The 19,420-nt window shown below is 51.3% G+C and overlaps 1 protein-coding gene across 1 annotated transcript in view; it reads right to left on the bottom strand.

The window, feature by feature from the left end:
• The window catches only part of LOC124004955 (arf-GAP with Rho-GAP domain, ANK repeat and PH domain-containing protein 1-like), a 122,674-nt gene that overhangs the window by 48,430 nt on the left and 54,824 nt on the right, over positions 1–19,420 (bottom strand). The window contains 3 exon segments of the mRNA XM_046313759.1: positions 6,350–6,484; positions 6,555–6,729; positions 16,798–17,117. Coding sequence (XP_046169715.1) covers positions 6,350–6,484; positions 6,555–6,729; positions 16,798–17,117 — 630 coding nt within the window.

The following is a 19,420-nucleotide window of genomic DNA, read 5'->3' as shown; positions in this document are numbered from 1 at the left end:
GGGACTGGATGGAAGGGACTAGGGGGAAGGGACTAGGGGGAAGGGACTAGGGGAAGGACTAGAAGGGACTAGGGAAGGAACTGATGGAAGGACTCGGGGAAGGGATTAGAGTGAGGGACTAGGGGAAGGGACTAAGGGAAGGGACTAGGGGAAGGGACTGATGGAAGGACTAGGGGAAGGGACTAAGGGAAGGGACTAGAGGAAGGGACTAAGAGACTAGGGGAAGGGACTGATGGAAGGACTAGGGGAAGGGACTAGGGGAAGGGACTGGGGGAACGGACTGGGGGAAGGACTAGAGTGAGAGACTATGGGAAGGGACTAATAGACTAGGGGAAGGGACTAGGGGAAGGGACTGGGGAAGGGACTTGAGGAAGGGATTTAGGGGAAGGGACTAAGAGACTAGAGGAAGGTACTAGAGGAAGGTACTAGAGGAAGGGACTAGGGGAACGGACTGGATGAAGGGACTAGGGAAGGGACTGGATGAAGGGACTAGGGGAAGGGACTAAGAGACTAGGGGAAGGGACTGGATGAAGGGACAAGGGAAGGGACTGGATGAAGGGACTATGGGAAGGGACTGGATGGGGGACTAGGGGAAGGGACTAGGGGAAGGGACTGGATGAAGTGACTAGGGGAAGGATGGAGGGACTAGGGGAAGGGACTGGATGAAGGGACTAGGGGAAGGGACTGGATGAAGGGACTAGGGGAAGGGACTGGATGAAGGGACTGGATGAAGGGACTAGGGGAAGGGACTAGGGGAAGGGACTAAGAGACTAGGGGAAGGGACTAGAGGAATGGACTGGATGACGGGACTAGGGAAGGGACTTGAGGAAGGGACTAGGGGAAGGGACTAGAGGAAGGGACTAGAGGAAGGGACTGGGGGAAGGGACTAGAGGAAGGGACTAGGGGAAGGGACTTGAGGAAGGGACTAGGGGAAGGGACTAAGAGACTAGGGGAAGGGACTAGAGGAAGGGACTAGAGGAAGGGACTAGAGGAAGGGACTGGGGGAAGGGACTAGAGGAAGGGACTAGGGGAAGGGACTGATGGAAGGACTAGGGGAAGGGACTGATGGAAGGACTAGGGGAAGGGACTAGAGTGAGGGACTAGGGGAAGGGACTAGGGGAAGGGACTAAGGGAAGGGACTAAGAGACTAGGGGAAGGGACTGATGGAAGGACTAGGGGAAGGGACTAAGGGAAGGGACTGATGGAAGGACTAGAGTGAGGGACTAGGGGAAGGGACTAAGAGACTAGGGGAAGGGACTAGAGGAAGGGACTGGGGGAAGGGACTAGAGGAAGGGACTGATGGAAGGACTAGGGGAAGGGATTAGAGTGAGGGACTAGGGGAAGGGACTAGGGGAAGGGACTAAGGGAAGGGACTAGGGGAAGGACTAGGGGAAGGGACTAGGGGAAGGACTAGAGTGAGGGACTAGGGGAAGGGACTAAGAGACTAGGGGAAGGGACTAGAGGAAGGGACTGGGGGGGAAGGGACTAGAGGAAGGGACTAGGGAAGGGACTGATGGAAGGACTAGGGGAAGGGATTAGAGTGAGGGACTAGGGGAAGGGACTAAGAGACTAGGGGAAGGGACTAGAGGAAGGGACTGGATGAAGGGACTAGGGGAAGGGACTGGATAAAGGGACTATGGGAAGGGACTAGGGGAAGGGACTGATGGAAGGACTAGGGGAAGGGACTGATGGAAGGACTAGGGGAAGGGATTAGAGTGAGGGACTAGGGGAAGGGACTAGGGGAAGGGACTAAGGGAAGGGACTAAGAGACTAGAGGAAGGGACTGATGGAAGGACTAGGGGAAGGGACTAGGGGAAGGGACTAGGGGAAGCGACTGATGGAAGGACTAGAGTGAGGGACTAGAGGAAGGGACTGATGGAAGGACTAGAGTGAGGGACTAGGGGAAGGGACTAGAGGAAGGGACTGGGGGAAGGGACTAGAGGAAGGGACTGGGGGGAGGGACTAGGGGAAGGCACTGATGGAAGGACTAGGGGAAGGTATTAGAGTGAGGGACTAGGGGAAGGACTAGGGGAAGGACTAGGGGAAGGGACTAGGGGAAGGGACTGGGCAAAGGGACTAGGGGAAGGGACTGATGGAAGGGACTAAGAGACTAGGGGAAGGGACTAAGAGACTAGGGGAACAGACTGATGGAGGGACTTGTGGAAGGGACTGGATGGAGGGACTAGGGGAAGGGACTAGGGGACGGGACTGGATGGAGGAACTAGGGGAATGGACTGGATGGAGGGACTAGGGGAAGGGACTGGATGGAGGGACTAGGGGAAGGGACTGGATGGAGGGACTAGGGGAAGGGACTGGATGGAGGGACTTGGGGAAGGGACTGGATGGAGGGACTAGGGGAAGGGATTAGAGTGAGGGACTAGGGGAAGGGACTAGGGGAAGGGACTAGAGGAAGGGACGAAGAGACTAGGGGAAGGGACTAATGGAAGGACTAGGGGAAGGGACTCAGGGAAGGGACTAGGGGAAGGGACTGGGGGAGGGACTAGGGGAAGGGACTAATGGAAGGGACTAATGGAAGGACTAGGGGAAGGGACTCGGGGAAGGGACTAGGGGAAGGGACTGGGGGAGGGACTAGGGAAGGACTCGGGAAGAAACTGATGGAAGGACTAGAGTGAGGGACTAGGGAAGGGACTAAGAGACTAGGGAAGGGACTAGAGGAAGGGACGAAGAGACTAGGGGAAGGGACTAATGGAAGGACTAGGGGAAGGGACTAGGGGAAGGGACGAAGAGACTAGGGAAGGGACTAATGGAAGGACTAGGGGAAGGGACTCGGAGAAGGGACTAGGGGAAGGGACTGGGGGAGGGACTAGGGGAAGGGACTCGGGGAAGGGACTAATGGAAGGACTAGGGGAAGGGACTCGGGGAAGGGACTAGGGGAAGGGACTGGGGGAGGGACTAGGGGAAGGGACTCGGGGAAGAAACTGATGGAAGGACTAGAGTGAGGGACTAGGGGAAGGGACTAAGAGACTAGGGGAAGGGACTAGAGGAAGGGACTGGGGAAAGGGACTAGAGGAAGGGACTGGGGGAAGGGACTGATGGAAGGACTAGGGGAAGGGATTAGAGTAAGGGACTAGGGGAAGGGACTAGGGGAAGGGACTAGGGGAAGGGACTAGAGGAAGGGACGAAGAGACTAGGGGAAGGGACTAATGGAAGGACTAGGGGAAGGGACTCAGGGAAGGGACTAGGGGAAGGGACTAGGGGAAGGGACTAATGGAAGGGACTAATGGAAGGACTAGGGGAAGGGACTCGGGGAAGGGACTAGGGGAAGGGACTGGGGGAGGGACTAGGGGAAGGGACTCGGGGAAGAAACTGATGGAAGGACTAGAGTGAGGGACTAGGGGAAGGGACTAAGAGACTAGGGGAAGGGACTAGAGGAAGGGACGAAGAGACTAGGGGAAGGGACTAATGGAAGGACTAGGGGAAGGGACTAGGGGAAGGGACTAGAGGAAGGGACGAAGAGACTAGGGGAAGGGACTAATGGAAGGACTAGGGGAAGGGACTCGGAGAAGGGACTAGGGGAAGGGACTGGGGGAGGGACTAGGGAAGGGACTCGGGAAGGGACTAATGGAAGGACTAGGGGAAGGGACTCGGGGAAGGGACTAGGGAAGGGACTGGGGGAGGGACTAGGGAAGGGACTCGGGAAGAAACTGATGGAAGGACTAGAGTGAGGGACTAGGGGAAGGGACTAAGAGACTAGGGGAAGGGACTAGAGGAAGGGACTGGGGAAAGGGACTAGAGGAAGGGACTGGGGGAAGGGACTGATGGAAGGACTAGGGGAAGGGATTAGAGTGAGGGACTAGGGGAAGGGACTAGGGGAAGGGACTAATGGAAGGGACTAGGGGAAGGGACTAGTGGAAGGGACTAGGGGAAGGGACTAGGGGAAGGGACTAGGGGAAGGGACTAAGAGACTAGGGGAAGGGACTAAGAGACAAGGGGAAGGGACTAGGGGAAGGGACTAGGGGAAGGGACTAAGAGACTAGGGGAAGGGACTAAGAGACTAGGGGAAGGGACTAAGGGACTAGGGGAAAGGACTAGGGGAAGGGACTAAGAGACTAGGGGAAGGGACTAAGAGACAAGGGGAAGGGACTAGGGGAAGGGACTAAGAGACTAGGGGAAGGGACTAAGAAAAGGGGAAGGGACTAGGGGAAGGGACTAGAGGAAGGGACTAAGAGACTATGGGAATGGACTAGGAGAAGGGACTAGGAGAAGGGACTGAGGGAAGGGACTGGGGGAAGGGACTGATGGAAGGGACTAAGAAACTAGGGGAAGGGACTTATGGAAGGACTATGGGAGGTGACTAAGGGAAGGGACTGATGGAAGGACTATGGGAGGTGACTAAGGGAAGGGACTGATGGAAGGACTATGGGAGGTGACTAAGGGAAGGGACTGATGGAAGGACTAGGGGAAGGGACTAGAAGTATGGACTAAGAGACACTGGGAAGGGACTAAGAAACTTGGGGAGGGGAATATGGGAGGGGACTTGGAGACTAGGGCACTAGAGGATGGGACTAGGGGAGGGAACTAGGAGACAAGGGGACTAGCGAAGGGACTAGGGGACTAAGGAAGAAACTAGGGGGTGTGTGTGTGTGTGTGTGTGTGTGTGTGTGTGTGTGTGTGTGTGTGTGTGTGTGTGTGTGTGTGTGTGTGTGTGTGTGTGTGTGTGTGTGTGTGTGTGTGTGTGTGTGTGTGTGTGTGTGTGTGTGACTTGGGGAAGGGACTGGATGGAGGGACTAGGGGAAGGGACTGGATGAAGGGACTAAGGAAGGGACTGGATGAAGGGACTAAGATAGGGACTTGAGGAAGGGACTAGGGGAAGGGACTAAGAGACTATGGGAAGGGACTAGAGGAAGGGACTAGAGGAAGGGACTGGGGGAAGGGACTAGAGGAAGGGACTGGGGGAAGGGACTAGGGGAAGGGACTGATGGAAGGACTAGGTGAAGGGATTAGAGTGAGGGACTAGGGGAAGGGACTAGGGGAAGGGACTAGGGGAAGGGACTAGAGGAAGGGACGAAGAGACTAGGGGAAGGGACTAATGGAAGGACTAGGGGAAGGGACTCGGGGAAGGGACTAGGGGAAGGGAATAGGGGGAAGGGACTGGGGGAGGGACTAGGGAAGGGACTGGTGGAGGGACTAGGGGAAGGGACTCGGGGAAGAGACTAGGGGAAGAAACTGATGGAAGGACTAGGGGAAGGGACTCGGGGAAGGGACTAGGGGAAGGGACTGGGGGAGGGACTAGGGGAAGGGACTCGGGGAAGAAACTGATGGAAGGACTAGAGTGAGGGACTAGGGGAAGGGACTAAGAGACTAGGGGAAGGGACTAGAGGAAGGGACTGGGGAAAGGGACTAGAGGAAGGGACTGGGGGAAGGGACTGATGGAAGGACTAGGGGAAGGGATTAGAGTGAGGGACTAGGGGAAGGGACTAGGGGAAGGGACTAATGGAAGGGACTAGGGGAAGGGACTAGTGGAAGGGACTAGGGGAAGGGACTAGGGGAAGGGACTAAGAGACTAGGGGAAGGGACTAAGAGACAAGGGGAAGGGACTAGGGGAAGGGACTAGGGGAAGGGACTAGGGGAAGGGACTAAGAGACTAGGGGAAGGGACTAAGGGACTAGGGGAAAGGACTAGGGGAAGGGACTAGGGGAAGGGACTAAGAGACTAGGGGAAGGGACTAAGAGACAAGGGGAAGGGACTAGGGGAAGGGACTAGGGGAAGGGACTAAGAGACTAGGGGAAGGGACTAAGAGACAAGGGGAAGGGACTAGGGGAAGGGACTAGAGGAAGGGACTAAGAGACTATGGGAATGGACTAGGAGAAGGGACTAGGAGAAGGGACTGAGGGAAGGGACTGGGGGAAGGGACTGATGGAAGGGACTAAGAGACTAGGGGAAGGGACTTATGGAAGGACTATGGGAGGTGACTAAGGGAAGGGACTGATGGAAGGACTATGGGAGGTGACTAAGGGAAGGGACTGATGGAAGGACTATGGGAGGTGACTAAGGGAAGAGACTGATGGAAGGACTAGGGGAAGGGACTAGAAGTATGGACTAAGAGACACTGGGAAGGGACTAAGAAACTTGGGGAGGGGAATATGGGAGGGGACTTGGAGACTAGGGCACTAGAGGATGGGACTAGGGGAGGGAACTAGGAGACAAGGGGACTAGGGAAGGGACTAGGGGACTAAGGAAGAAACTAGGGGGGATGTGTGTGTGTGTGTGTGTGTGTGTGTGTGTGTGTGTGTGTGTGTGTGTGTGTGTGTGTGTGTGTGTGTGTGTGTGTGTGTGTGTGTGTGTGTGTGTGTGTGTGTGTGTGTGTGTGTGTGTGTGATTGGCTCACCCTCCCTGGCCTTACGCTCCGTGATAGGCCGGGCCATGGAGGCAGTCTTGAAAAGGAAGCCATTGTGCGTGACGGGGTGCTGTGGTGAATAGTGTTGAGGCTCCATGACCCCAGTCACCTCCGACCGGGGCAGCTCTGCAGACACACAACAACACACTGTCAACATGCACACTCATTATTACACTGGAATACAACATGTAAATACCTGTGTTGAGGTTGTGTGAGAGGAACTGGGCCTGTAGTTTCTGGTTGTGGGCGAGTGCCAGGGAGAGAGGGGAGGGACAGTCAACCTGGCCAGTAGAGCAGTTCACATCAGCTCCACAGAACACCAGACATAAGGTCTCCAGGACATCACTGCACTGCACGTTAATACACAGGGCCTGGAGAGAGAGAGGGGGAAAGGGGGGAGAGAGAGAGGGGGGAGATAACTGTTTCAAATTCAGAAAATGTTTTGATCACTTTGTCAGTGTTCGCGAGGAGGAAGTAACATTGCTGCTATGCTGAGTCTGAGCTTTTTGCTTGAAACAGCAGTGACCAGACTGTCATTGTAGCTGTCACAGCAGTATTATACTGTCACTGTAGCTGTCACAGCAGTATTATACTGTCACTGTAGCTGTCACAGCAGTATTATACTGTCACTGTAGCTGTCACAGCAGTATTAGACCGTCACTGTAGCTGTCACAGCAGTATTAGACAGTCACTGTAGCTGTCACAGCAGTATTAGACAGTCACTGTAGCTGTCACAGCAGTATTATACTGTCACTGTAGCTGTCACAGCAGTATTAGACCGTCACTGTAGCTGTCACAGCAGTATTATACTGTCACTGTAGCTGTCACAGCAGTATTAGACCGTCACTGTAGCTGTCACAGCAGTATTATACTGTCACTGTAGCTGTCACAGCAGTATTAGACCGTCACTGTAGCTGTCACAGCAGTATTATACTGTCACTGTAGCTGTCACAGCAGTATTAGACCCACTGTAGCTGTCACAGCAGTATTATACTGTATTATACTGCACTGTAGCTGTCACAGCAGTATTAGACCGTCACTGTAGCCGTCACAGCAGTATTAGACAGTCACTGTAGCTGTCACAGCAGTATTAGACAGTCACTGTAGCTGTCACAGCAGTATTATACTGTCACTGTAGCTGTCACAGCAGTATTAGACCGTCACTGTAGCTGTCACAGCAGTATTAGACCGTCACTGTAGCTGTCACAGCAGTATTATACTGTCACTGTAGCTGTCACAGCAGTATTATACTGTCACTGTAGCTGTCACAGCAGTATTAGACCGTCACTGTAGCTGTCACAGCAGTATTATACTGTCACTGTAGCTGTCACAGCAGAATTAGACTGTCACTGTAGCTGTCACAGCAGTATTATACTGTCACTGTAGCTGTCACAGCAGTATTAGACCGACACTGTAGCTGTCACAGCAGTATTATACTGTCACTGTAGCTGTCACAGCAGTATTATACTGTCACTGTAGCTGTCACAGCAGTATTAGACCGTCACTGTAGCTGTCACAGCAGTATTAGACCGTCACTGTAGCTGTCACAGCAGTATTAGACCGTCACTGTAGCTGTCACAGCAGTATTATACTGTCACTGTAGCTGTCACAGCAGTATTATACTGTCACTGTAGCTGTCACAGCAGTATTATACTGTCACTGTAGCTGTCACAGCAGTATTAGACCGTCACTGTAGCTGTCACAGCAGTATTAGACCGTCACTGTAGCTGTCACAGCAGTATTAGACCGTCACTGTAGCTGTCACAGCAGTATTATATTGTCACTGTAGCTGTCACAGCAGTATTATACAGTCACTGTAGCTGTCACAGCAGTATTATACTGTCACTGTAGCTGTCACAGCAGTATTATACTGTCACTGTAGCTGTCACAGCAGTATTATACTGTCACTGTAGCTGTCACAGCAGTATTAGTGAACTTGTTTAGTTCAGGGTCTCAGACAGTTGTACAACATTATGACATCATAACCTACGACATTCCACAAGCCTACACATTTCACACCAACCCACAGTCCACCTGTTGTTGTTGGGCAAAGCAGTGGTGCAGCTGACTCACAGCTGTGGTTCAGAACAATCCACTGTTTCTCAACTGAGACCAATGACTCACATCTCTGAGGACTTTAAGGTGAGGGGGACAGGGTAAGGGACCAGGGGACAGGGTCGGGTTAAGACTAAACGGGGTGAGGGGACAGGTTAACTGGGAATCATGGGAGGAAATTAAAACCAGTCAGGGTGACTGCCCCGTTGAGAGAAAGATAGAGACCAGGAGAGATACAAACCAGGGAGGAGGATGTTTTTACGGCTGAGCTCAGCCCTTCCAGCTGGAGTACAACCCAACACAGTAACACACACCTTATTACAAGCACACACACACAATGATGCTGCTGCACTCTCTCTGAACCAACAACACACATCCTTTTGGTGTGATGGGGGATTCCACAATTCCAGGTCACTCCTCTGTCTCTTCCCTTCTCTCCTTCCTCCCTCTCCACTCAATTCTCTCCCTCTCCTGCCCTCTCCTTCTCCTGCTCTCTCCTCCTGCTCTCTCCTTCTCCTGCTCCCCCCTTCTCCTGCTCTCCCCTTCTCCTGCTCTCCCCTTCTCCTGCTCTCCCCTTCTCCTGCTCTCCCCTTCTTCTACCCTGTCCTTCTCCTGCTCTCTCCTCCTCCTGCTCTCTCTCTCTCCTACTCTCTCTCTCCTGCTCTCTCCTTCTCCTGCTCTCTCCTTCTCCTGCTCTCTCCTTCTCCTGCTCTCCCCTTCTCCTGCTCTCCCCTTCTTCTACCCTGTCCTTCTCCTGCTCTCTCCTCTTGCTCTCTCCTTCTCCTGCTCTCTCTCTCCTACTCTCTCCTTCTCCTGCTCTCTCCTTCTCCTGCTCTCTCCTTCTCCTGCTCTCTCCTTCTCCTGCTCTCTCCTTCTCCTGCTCTCTCCTTCTCCTGCTCTCTCCTTCTCATGCTCTCTCCTTCTCCTGCTCTCTCCTTCTCCTGCTCTCTCCGTCTCCTGCTCTCTCCTTCTCCTACATCTTTTTCTTCTCCAGGACTTCTAGCCCTCACACATCTGCAAACATGCACACAGACACAGGGAGGAATCAAAGACTTTTACACAACCCCTGGAGAGCTAGAGAGAAAGAAAGAAAGAGAACAAGATAGAGAGAGTGAGACACAGGGAGAGAATGATTTTTTTCTGAGGGCCATGTGGAGTGTACTCTATAACCTGGATGTATCTCTGAAAGGAAAGTGAAAAGAAAATATGAAAAAAATATGAAAGTCTTGTAATCAGAGAGTGATTACAGATTCCCCTTGCAGACATAGACACCTGCTGTAGCAGACAGAAAGACCTACTATAGCAGACAGAGGGACCAATTAAACAGAGAGGCCTATCAGACAGAGATACCTTTCAGACAGAGAAACCTATCAGACAGAGAGACCCAGCAGACAGAGAGACCTATCAGACAGAGAGACCCAGCAGACAGAGAGACCCAGCAGATAGAGACCTATCAGACAGAGAGACCCAGCAGATAGAGACCTATCAGACAGAGAGACCCAGCAGATAGAGACCTATCAGACAGAGAGACCCAGCAGATAGAAACCTATCAGACAGAGAGACCCAGCAGACAGAGAGACCCAGCAGATAGAGACCTACTGTAGCAGACAGAACCCTATCAGACAGAGAGACCTATCAGACAGAGAGACCTATCAGACAGAGAGACCTATCAGACAGAGAGACATATCAGAAAGACAGACCTACTGCAGCAGACAGAGAGACCTATCAGACAGAGAGACCTATCAGACAGAGAGACCTATCGGACAGAGAGATCTAGCAGACAGAGAGACATAGCAGAAAGAGAGACATAGCAGACAGAGAGACATAGCAGACAGAGAGACATAGCAGACAGAGAGACCTATCAGACAGAGAGACATAGCAGACAGAGAGACATAGCAGAAAGAGAGACATAGCAGACAGAGAGACAAAGCAGACAGAGAGACATAGCAGACAGACAGACCTACTGCAGCAGACAGAGAGACCTAGCAGACAGAGAGACCTAGCAGACAGAGAGACCTAGCAGACAGAGAGACATAGCAGACAGAGAGACATAGCAGACAGACAGACCTACTGCAGCAGACAGAGAGACCTAGCAGACAGAGAGACCTAGCAGACAGAGAGACCTAGCAGACAGAGAGACCTAGCAGACAGAGAGACCTAGCAGACAGAGAGACATAGCAGACAGACAGACCTTCTGCAGCAGACAGAGAGACCTAGCAGACAGAGAGACATTGCAGACAGACAGACCTACTGCAGCAGACAGAGAGACATAGCAGACAGAGAGACATAGCAGACAGAGAGACCTATCAGACAGAGAGACATAGCAGACAGAGAGACATAGCAGACAGAGAGACATAGCAGACAGAGAGACATAGCAGACAGAGAGACATAGCAGACAGAGAGACATAGCAGACAGACAGACCTACTGCAGCAGACAGAGAGACCTAGCAGACAGAGGGGGAAAACAAGGCTGAGGAGAAAAACAGAGAGTGTGATATGAAAGAAAGAGAGGAGAAAATAATTTAAACATTTGGGAGAAGAGAAATAGGGCAAAGAGAGAAAATAGAGAAACAGGCAACAAATATATTAGAATAAGAGAGGAAAGGACAGAGAAAGAGAGGAGAATAAGAGGGGAAAGGAGAGAGAAAGAGAGGAGAATAAGAGGGGAAAGGAGAGAGAAAGAGAGGAGAATAAGAGGGGAAAGGAGAGAGAAAGAGAGGAGAATAAGAGGGGAAAGGACAGAGAAAGAGAGGAGAATAAGAGGGGAAAGGAGAGAGAAAGTGTCACACCCTGATCTGCTTCACCTGACCTTGTGCTTGTCTCCACCCCCTCCAGGTGTCGCACATCTTCCCCGTTATCTCCTGTTCATTTATACCCGTGTTTTCTGTTTGGCTGTTGCCAGTTCGTCTTGTCTCATCAAGTCTACCAGCGTTTTCCCCATACTCCTGTTTCTCATTAGTTCCTGTTTTATTTGAGTTCTCCTGGTTTTTGACCATTCTGCCTGCCCTGACCCTGAGCCTGCCTGCTGTTCTGTACCTCACGGACTCCTAGATTATCGACCTCTGCCTGCCCTTGACCTGTCGTTTGCCTGCCCCCTGTTTTGTAAATAAACATTTGTTATTTCTAACTGTCTGCATCTGGGTCTTATCCTGAGGTCTGATAGTACGAACTGGCCCTGACTGACTGACACAGCAGACTCGGACCAGCTCCGCAACGCCGTCTCCTCCCAAGGAGCCTCCATTAGGAGACACAAGGAGTTACTCTGAGGTCTTATGGAAGGGTTCCAAACCTTAGCAGAACACCATGACCGTGCCTTGAATGAATTGGCGTGAGGCAGCCGGCCACGACAGTAACCTCCCATCTCCTCAGTAAAACAGCTGTCGGCAGTGCGTCTCTCCAGGCCATCCAGGCTTCTCGAGAACCCCGCTTACCTCCTCCAGAACGCTTCGCTGGAAGGTCAGGAACCTGACGGGAGTTTCTCTTCCAGTGTTCCCTCATCTTCGAGCTGCCCAGTGTTCCCTCATCTTCGAGCTGCAGCCCTTGTCCTTTCCCTCAGACCGCTTGAAGATAGCATATTTCATAACGCTAATGTCCAGGAGGGCTCTTGCCTGGGCTACGGCGGTGTGAGAACAATGATCTGCTGTATGTTTCAGTCTGGAGGAGTTCGTAGCTGAGGTAAAAAAGGTTTTCGATTCTCCATTGTCCGGGAGAGAGGCTGCCCGGAAGTTACTCCAGCTCCTCCAAGACCCCTGCAGTGTGGAGGACTATCCGCACGTTGGCTGCCAAAAGTGCCTGGAACCCAGAATCCCTGTTTGACACATTCCTACATGGATTTATCGGAGGAGGTTAAGGACGAGCTCGCTGCCCGGGAGCTGCCTACGGATCTCGACTCGCTCATCGCCTTGACCATCTGAATCGATGGGCGGCTACGGGAACGTAGGAGGGAGAGGAGGTCTGCCGGCTCACCTTTTCCGGAGCCGATGCAACTCGTCAGAGCTAGGCTGCCTCCAACTTAACGCTTACGCAGACCCAGAGTTGTCTATATTGCAGAACTGCCCATCATTATGTGTCTACCTGTCCATTAAAGGGACCATGTTCATGACTCTGGTGAGCCATACAGATAATTTTTCTTCTCCCCTTACTCACACCCCTCTCCATGCCATCCTCCTGTGGGGCAACTAGTCAAAAACTCTCCGGGCTCTCATTGACTCTGGAGCCGACGAGAGTTTCATGGACGCCACCCTGGTGTTTGAGCTGGGCATCCCCACTCAGCCCCTCTCCATTCCCATGGACGTTAGAGCACAGGATGGGCACTCTATAGGCAGGGTCACCCACAATACTACTCCCATCCACCTGTGTGTGTCTGGGAACCACACTGAGTCTATTAAGTTTATGCTCATCAAGTCTCCTCAGGTTCCCGTGGTATTGGGGTTTTCTTGGCTCCAGCGCCACAATCCCCTTATCAAAAGACTACTGGTACTATCATTGGCTGGAGCCCGTTCTGCAGCGCCCATTGTCTGAAGTCGGCGCAGCCTGCCCCGGGAAATCTTCCTGTGGGCTCGGAAGAAGCCTCAGACCTCTCCACCTTTCCCGCGGAGTACCAGGAGCTATGGGAGGTTTTCAGCAACGCCTGGGCCACATCGCTTCCTCCGCGTCGACCCTATGACTGCGGGTCCGACCTTCTCCCGGGCACTACACCACCCCGGGGACAGCTGTATTCCCTGTAGCAGCAGTCCATCTTCTCTAAGTTGGACCTGCAGAACACCTATCACCTGGTATGGATACGGGACTGAAAGACAGCCTTCAACATTGCTAGCGGACATTATGAAAACCTGGTGATGCCATTCGGTCTGACCAATGCTCCTGCAGTGTTCCAGGCACTGGTTAATGACATTCTCCGCTGCATGTTTAACCGGTTTGTGTTCGCCTACCTGGACGACATCCTCATCCAGCTAATCAGATGTTTGTCCCAGACGCAGCCCACTCCCCGGTTCTGGAAAGGGCTCATTCTTCCAGGCTTGCCTGCCGCCCTGGCAGACCGTCAGACCCTGGCCTTTGTGCGACAATGCTTTATTTTGGTGGCCCACCATGGTCCCTGACGTCTCCGCGTTCATCGCCGCCTGCACTGTCAAAACAAGAATCCTCTGCAAGCTCCGGCTGGCCTCCTTCAACCTCTTCCTGTCCCTCACCGTCCCTGGTCACATATATCCCTGGACTTCATCACTGGTCTCTCTTCGTATGATGGAAACACCACAATCCTCACAGTGGTGGACAGGTTTTCCAAAACCGCTCATTTCATTCCCCTCCCCAAGCTACCTTCTGCCAAGGAGACGGCCCAGGTCATGGTGCAGCACATCTTCCGGATCCATGGACTTCCGGTGGACATGGTCTCCAACCGTGATCCTCAGTTCTCGTCCCGGTACTGGAAGGATGGCTGTACACTCATTGGGTCATCGGCCAGCCTGTCCTCCTGGTTTCATCCGAAATTGAACGGCCAGTCGGACCCCTTCCTGCTCAGCCACTGGGCTCTTGCCCTTCGAGTGCTCCGTTGGTTATCAGCCCCCGCTCTTCCCGGAGCAAGAGGAAGAGGACAACAAGCCCTCGGCCCAGATGTTTGGCCGCTGCTGTCGGCGTACCTGGAAGAGACCATTATGCCTGCCCTGACCCTGAGCCTGCCTGGTGTTCTGTACTTTACATACTCTGCCCTGGATTATTGACCACTGCCTGCCCCTGATCTGTAGCTTGCCTGCCCACTGTTTTGTAAATAAATATTTGTTATTTCGAACTGTCTGCATCTGGGTCTTATCCTGAGGTCTGATAGAAAGAGAAGAGAATAAGAGGGGTAAGGATAGAGAAAGGGATTGAAGCTGTGTCCTAGCAACTGATCTATATAAGAGCCATATTGACACACATCCAATGAAACAGGCCCATAGATTGTTTACTGCAGTCAGCCAATCAGCCAACACCACGCCTGCACCCACCCAGCACCTACTATTTACATTTTAGTCATTTAACAGACTTATCCAGAAAGACTTAGTGCATTAATTTTAAGAAGCTAGGCAGGACAACCACATATCACAATCATAGTAAGTACATTTCTGCGGTGGGGAGGGGTGATGTAGGACTAATCGCGATACGTTTTCAGAAGATGCGCAGGGATTCATTGTTCCGTCATTGGTGTGCCAGGGCAGAAAATAGCTTTGGTTGGGATAAGCGGAAGTCCCAAGAGACCAAAGATGGCAGAACCAAGTGCTCAGGTTGAGGTGTAGGGTTTGAACCACACAGACATGTCAATATTCAATACAGACATATGGAGAAATTCCTAAACCACTCGCACACACAAAAATATTCAAAACCATCCATACACACACACAAATATCTCTCTCTGCGTCTCTTAACACTGTCAGCCCACAGTCACACTGTCAAATTAATATTCTCAAAGGTTGCTGTCTAATCACTGGGTTGGTTGCATATTCTAGCATCTTGTCCTGACAAAATATCCGGTTTAAAACTGGAACGTTTTTTTTTCTCCAAAAATGTAAATACTCCCCCTAGAGTCGCAAGAGGTTAATTATCATGTGGAGGTTAGATGTGAGGTAGACTGGCAGCCCTGTAAAAGCAGTGCTAGGCTGCACTGAGAGATGCTAGAAAAGCAGACATAATTTAGCTTCACTATGTTATAACTGTGTAGCATAGCAATCAAATTGGGATCCAAGTTTTTCCTGACCATGTCAGCTGACCAGGAAAAACTCATTGCGCTAGCTATAAGATGCTAATATAGTTTAGCGTTGATGTGCTATAAGATGCTAACATAGTTTAGCTGCGATGTGCTATAAGATGCTAACATTGTTTAGCGTTGATGTGCTATAAGATGCTAACATTGTTTATCTGTGATGTGCTATAAGATGCTAACATTGTTTAGCAGTGATGTGTTATAGCATGCTAACATAGTTTAGCGTTGATGTGCTATAAGATGCTAACATAGTTTAGCTGCGATGTGCTATAAGATGCTAACATTGTTTAGCGTTGATGTGCTATAAGATGCTAACATAGTTTATCTGTGATGTGCTATAAGATGCTAACATTGTTTAGCAGTGATGTGTTATAGTATGCTAACGTAGTTTAGCTGGGATGTGCTATAAGATGCTAACATAGTTTAGCTATGATGTGTTATAAGATGCTAACATGGTTTAGCTGTGATGTGCTATAAGATGCTAACATGGTTTAGCTGTGATGTGCTATAAGATGCTAACATGGTTTAGCTGTGATGTGCCATGAGATTTTGGCATATAGGTAACAGAAAACACCAACATAAAGTGTCTTAACAGTGCGTTGGGTCACTAAGAGCCACCAGAACAGCTTCAATGCACCTTGGCATAGATTCTACAAGTGTCTGGAACTCTATTGGAGGGACATGACACCATTCTTCCACAAGAAATTCAATAATTATGCTAATTATGCGACTTTGAGACCCAAAGTCACAGATCTCTTGTAGTCAAAATAATGGGCAACTGGGCATTTTTAACACATGTTCTTAAGCATGATGGGATGTGAAAGCATCTGCTTTCAATATACTTAGTATCCCTCATTTACTCAAGTGTTGTTCTTTATTTTGGCAGTTCCCTGTAGTTTAGCCGTGATGTGTTAGAAGATGCTATCAGCATAGATCAGCAGAGTGGGAGAGGGAGCTGACTCGTACAAGACTGTCCATTCAGAAAGGGGAGGCTATGACCACACAAAGAACACATGGAGTCACACGTCTCCCTCCAGCTGAGCATAGAGGAAGTCGTCCATTTCAATCATCCAACTCACATGTTTACACAATTCAACACACTTACGCAAATACAACTCTCGGAACCACACTCGGATACAACTCTCAGACCCACACTCCAATACAACTCTCAGACCCACACTCCAATACAACTCTCAGACCCACACTCCAATACAACTCTCAGACCCACACTCCAATACAACTCTCAGACCCACACTCCAATACAACTCTCAGACCCACACTCCAATACAACTCTCAGACCCACACTCCAATACAACTCTCAGGCCCACACTCCAATACAACTCTCAGACCCACACTCCAATACAACTCTCAGACCCACACTCCAATACAACTCTCAGACCCACACTCCAATACAACTCTCAGACCCACACTCCAATACAACTCTCAGACCCACACTCCAATACAACTCTCAGACCCACACTCCAATACAACTCTCAGGCCCACACTCCAATACAACTCTCAAACACATTCTTTCCCCTCTCACATTTTATACACACGACACACAAAGACAAAAACAGGCCTTGTCCACAAACATACAATGCCAACAAACAGAGCACACAGTCCTACACAGCTACTGCAGTGGTGAACTCACCCATGAGCTGACAGTGTAGTCCTCTTGAATGTCACCGGTGTATGTGTGTGTGTCTGTGTATGTGTATGTGTCTGTGTATGTGTATGTGTATGTGTCTGTGTATGTGTGTGTGTGTGTGTGTCTGTGTATGTGTGTGTGTGTACCAAACTGCATAGTTCCAAGTGAAGACGATGCAAGAGCCCTCCTCACAAAAATACAACAACAGAAGAGAGGAGGAGGGACAGAGAGAAACACCTTCCTCAGCTCCACTGACCAGACCCTCAGCTCCACGACCAGACCCTCAGCTCCACTGACCAGACCCTCAGCTCCACGACCAGACCCTCAGCTCCACTGACCAGACCCTCAGCTCCACTGACCAGACCCTCAGCTCCACTGACCAGACCCTCAGCTCCACGACCAGACCCAAACAGTGAAACGGGGATAAAAGGGGGAGGGGAGGAGAAAAACTCTGGAGGGGCGGGGTTAGAGAACATTCCTGTAGAAAGATCATGATGACATCTGATGGAGGGGTGGAGTCAGCAACATGAGCTTATACATGTTTGAGGTGGGTTGAGGCCCAGGAAGAGCACAGAGAGAGACACAGTCCAGGCAGCAGGGAATGGACCATGGAGAACACAGAGACACAGTCCAGACAACAGGGAATGGACCAGGGAGAACACAGAGACACAGTCCAGACAACAGGGAATGGACCAGGGAGAACACAGAGACACAGTCCAGACAACAGGGAATGGACCAGGGAGAACACAGAGACACAGTCCAGATAACAGGGAATGGACCAAGGAGAACACAGAGACACAGTCCAGACAACAGGGAATGGACCATGGAGAACACAGAGACACAGTGACACAATCCAGACAACAGGGAATGGACCAGGGAGAACACAGAGACACAGTCCAGACAACAGGGAATGGACCAGGGAGAACACAGAGACACAGTCCAGACAACAGGGAATGGACCAGGGAGAACACAGAGACACAGTCCAGATAACAGGGAATGGACCAAGGAGAACACAGAGACACAGTCCAGACAACAGGGAATGGACCATGGAGAACACAGAGACACAGTGAGAACACAGAGACACAATCCAGACAACAGGGAATGGACCAGGGAGAACACAGAGACACAGTCCAGACAACAGGGAATGGACCAGGGAGAACACAGAGACACAGTCCAGACAACAGGGAATGGACCAGGGAGAACACAGAGACACAGTCCAGATAACAGGGAATGGACCAAGGAGAACACAGAGACACAGTCCAGACAACAGGGAATGGACCATGGAGAACACAGAGACACAGTGAGAACACAGAGACACAATCCAGACAACAGGGAATGGACCAGGGAGAACACAGAGACACAGTCCAGATAACAGGGAATGGACCAGGGAGAACACAGAGAGAGACACAGTCCAGACAACAGGGAATGGACCAGGGAGAACACAGAGAGAGACACAGTCCAGGCAGCAGGGAATGGACCAGGGAGAACACAGAGAGAGACACAGTCCAGGCAGCAGGGAATGGACCAGGGAAACCACAGAGACACAGTCCAGATAACAGGGAATGGACCAGGGAGAACACAGAGAGAGACAGAGTGGGAATGGACCAGGGAGACACAGTCCAGGCAGCAGGGAATGGACCAGGGAGAAAACAGAGACACAGTCCAGGCAGCAGGGAATGGACCAGGGAAACCACAGAGACACAGTCCAGATAACAGGGAATGGACCAGGGAGAACACAGAGAGAGACACAGTCCAGGCAGCAGGGAATGGACCAGGGAGAACACAGAGACACAGTCCAGGCAGCAGGGAATGGACCAGGGAGAACACAGAGACACAGTCCAGGCAGCAGAGAATGGACCAGGGAGAACACAGAGACACAGTCCAGGCAGCAGGGAATGGACCAGGGAGAACACAGAGACACAGTCCAGGCAGCAGAGAATGGACCAGGGAGAACACAGAGACACAGTCCAGGCAGCAGAGAATGGACCAGGGAGAACACAGAGACACAGTCCAGGCAGCAGGGAATGGACCAGGGAGAACACAGAGACACAGTCCAGGCAGCAGGGAATGGACCACGGAGAATGGGAACAGACCAGAAAAAGAGAGGGGAGAAGGAGAACAAAGGATTCATTTAGTTCAACGCATGAAGAGTGAGAGAGAGGGTGTGTGTGTGTGTGTGTGTGTGTGTGTGTGTGTGTGTGTGTGTGTGTGTGTGTGTGTGTGTGTGTGTGTGTGTGTGTGTGTGTGTGTGTGTGTGTGTGTGTGTGTGTGTGTGTGTGTGTGTGTGTGTGTGTGTGTGTGTCTATGCCGTTGCATTCTAGTCCAACAATCAGAAGCCGAGAGAAAATGTCCTATATATTGAGTTTCTTTACATCTCTGTTGCACATCTCTGTTGCACACACACACACACACACACACACACACACACACACACACACACACACACACACACACACACACACACACACACACACACACACACACACACACACACACACACACACACACACACACACACACACACACACACACACACACACACACACACACACGGCATGAACATCTGGTTAACTAAATCACTTAAGGAGGAAAATGGAATCACTCAAAGTCATGTGCTGAATGTGAT

This window comes from Oncorhynchus gorbuscha, linkage group LG19 (assembly GCF_021184085.1).
Source record: "Oncorhynchus gorbuscha isolate QuinsamMale2020 ecotype Even-year linkage group LG19, OgorEven_v1.0, whole genome shotgun sequence".
Lineage (NCBI taxonomy): Eukaryota > Metazoa > Chordata > Actinopteri > Salmoniformes > Salmonidae > Oncorhynchus > Oncorhynchus gorbuscha.
This window is presented reverse-complemented; position numbering and strand designations above follow the sequence as displayed.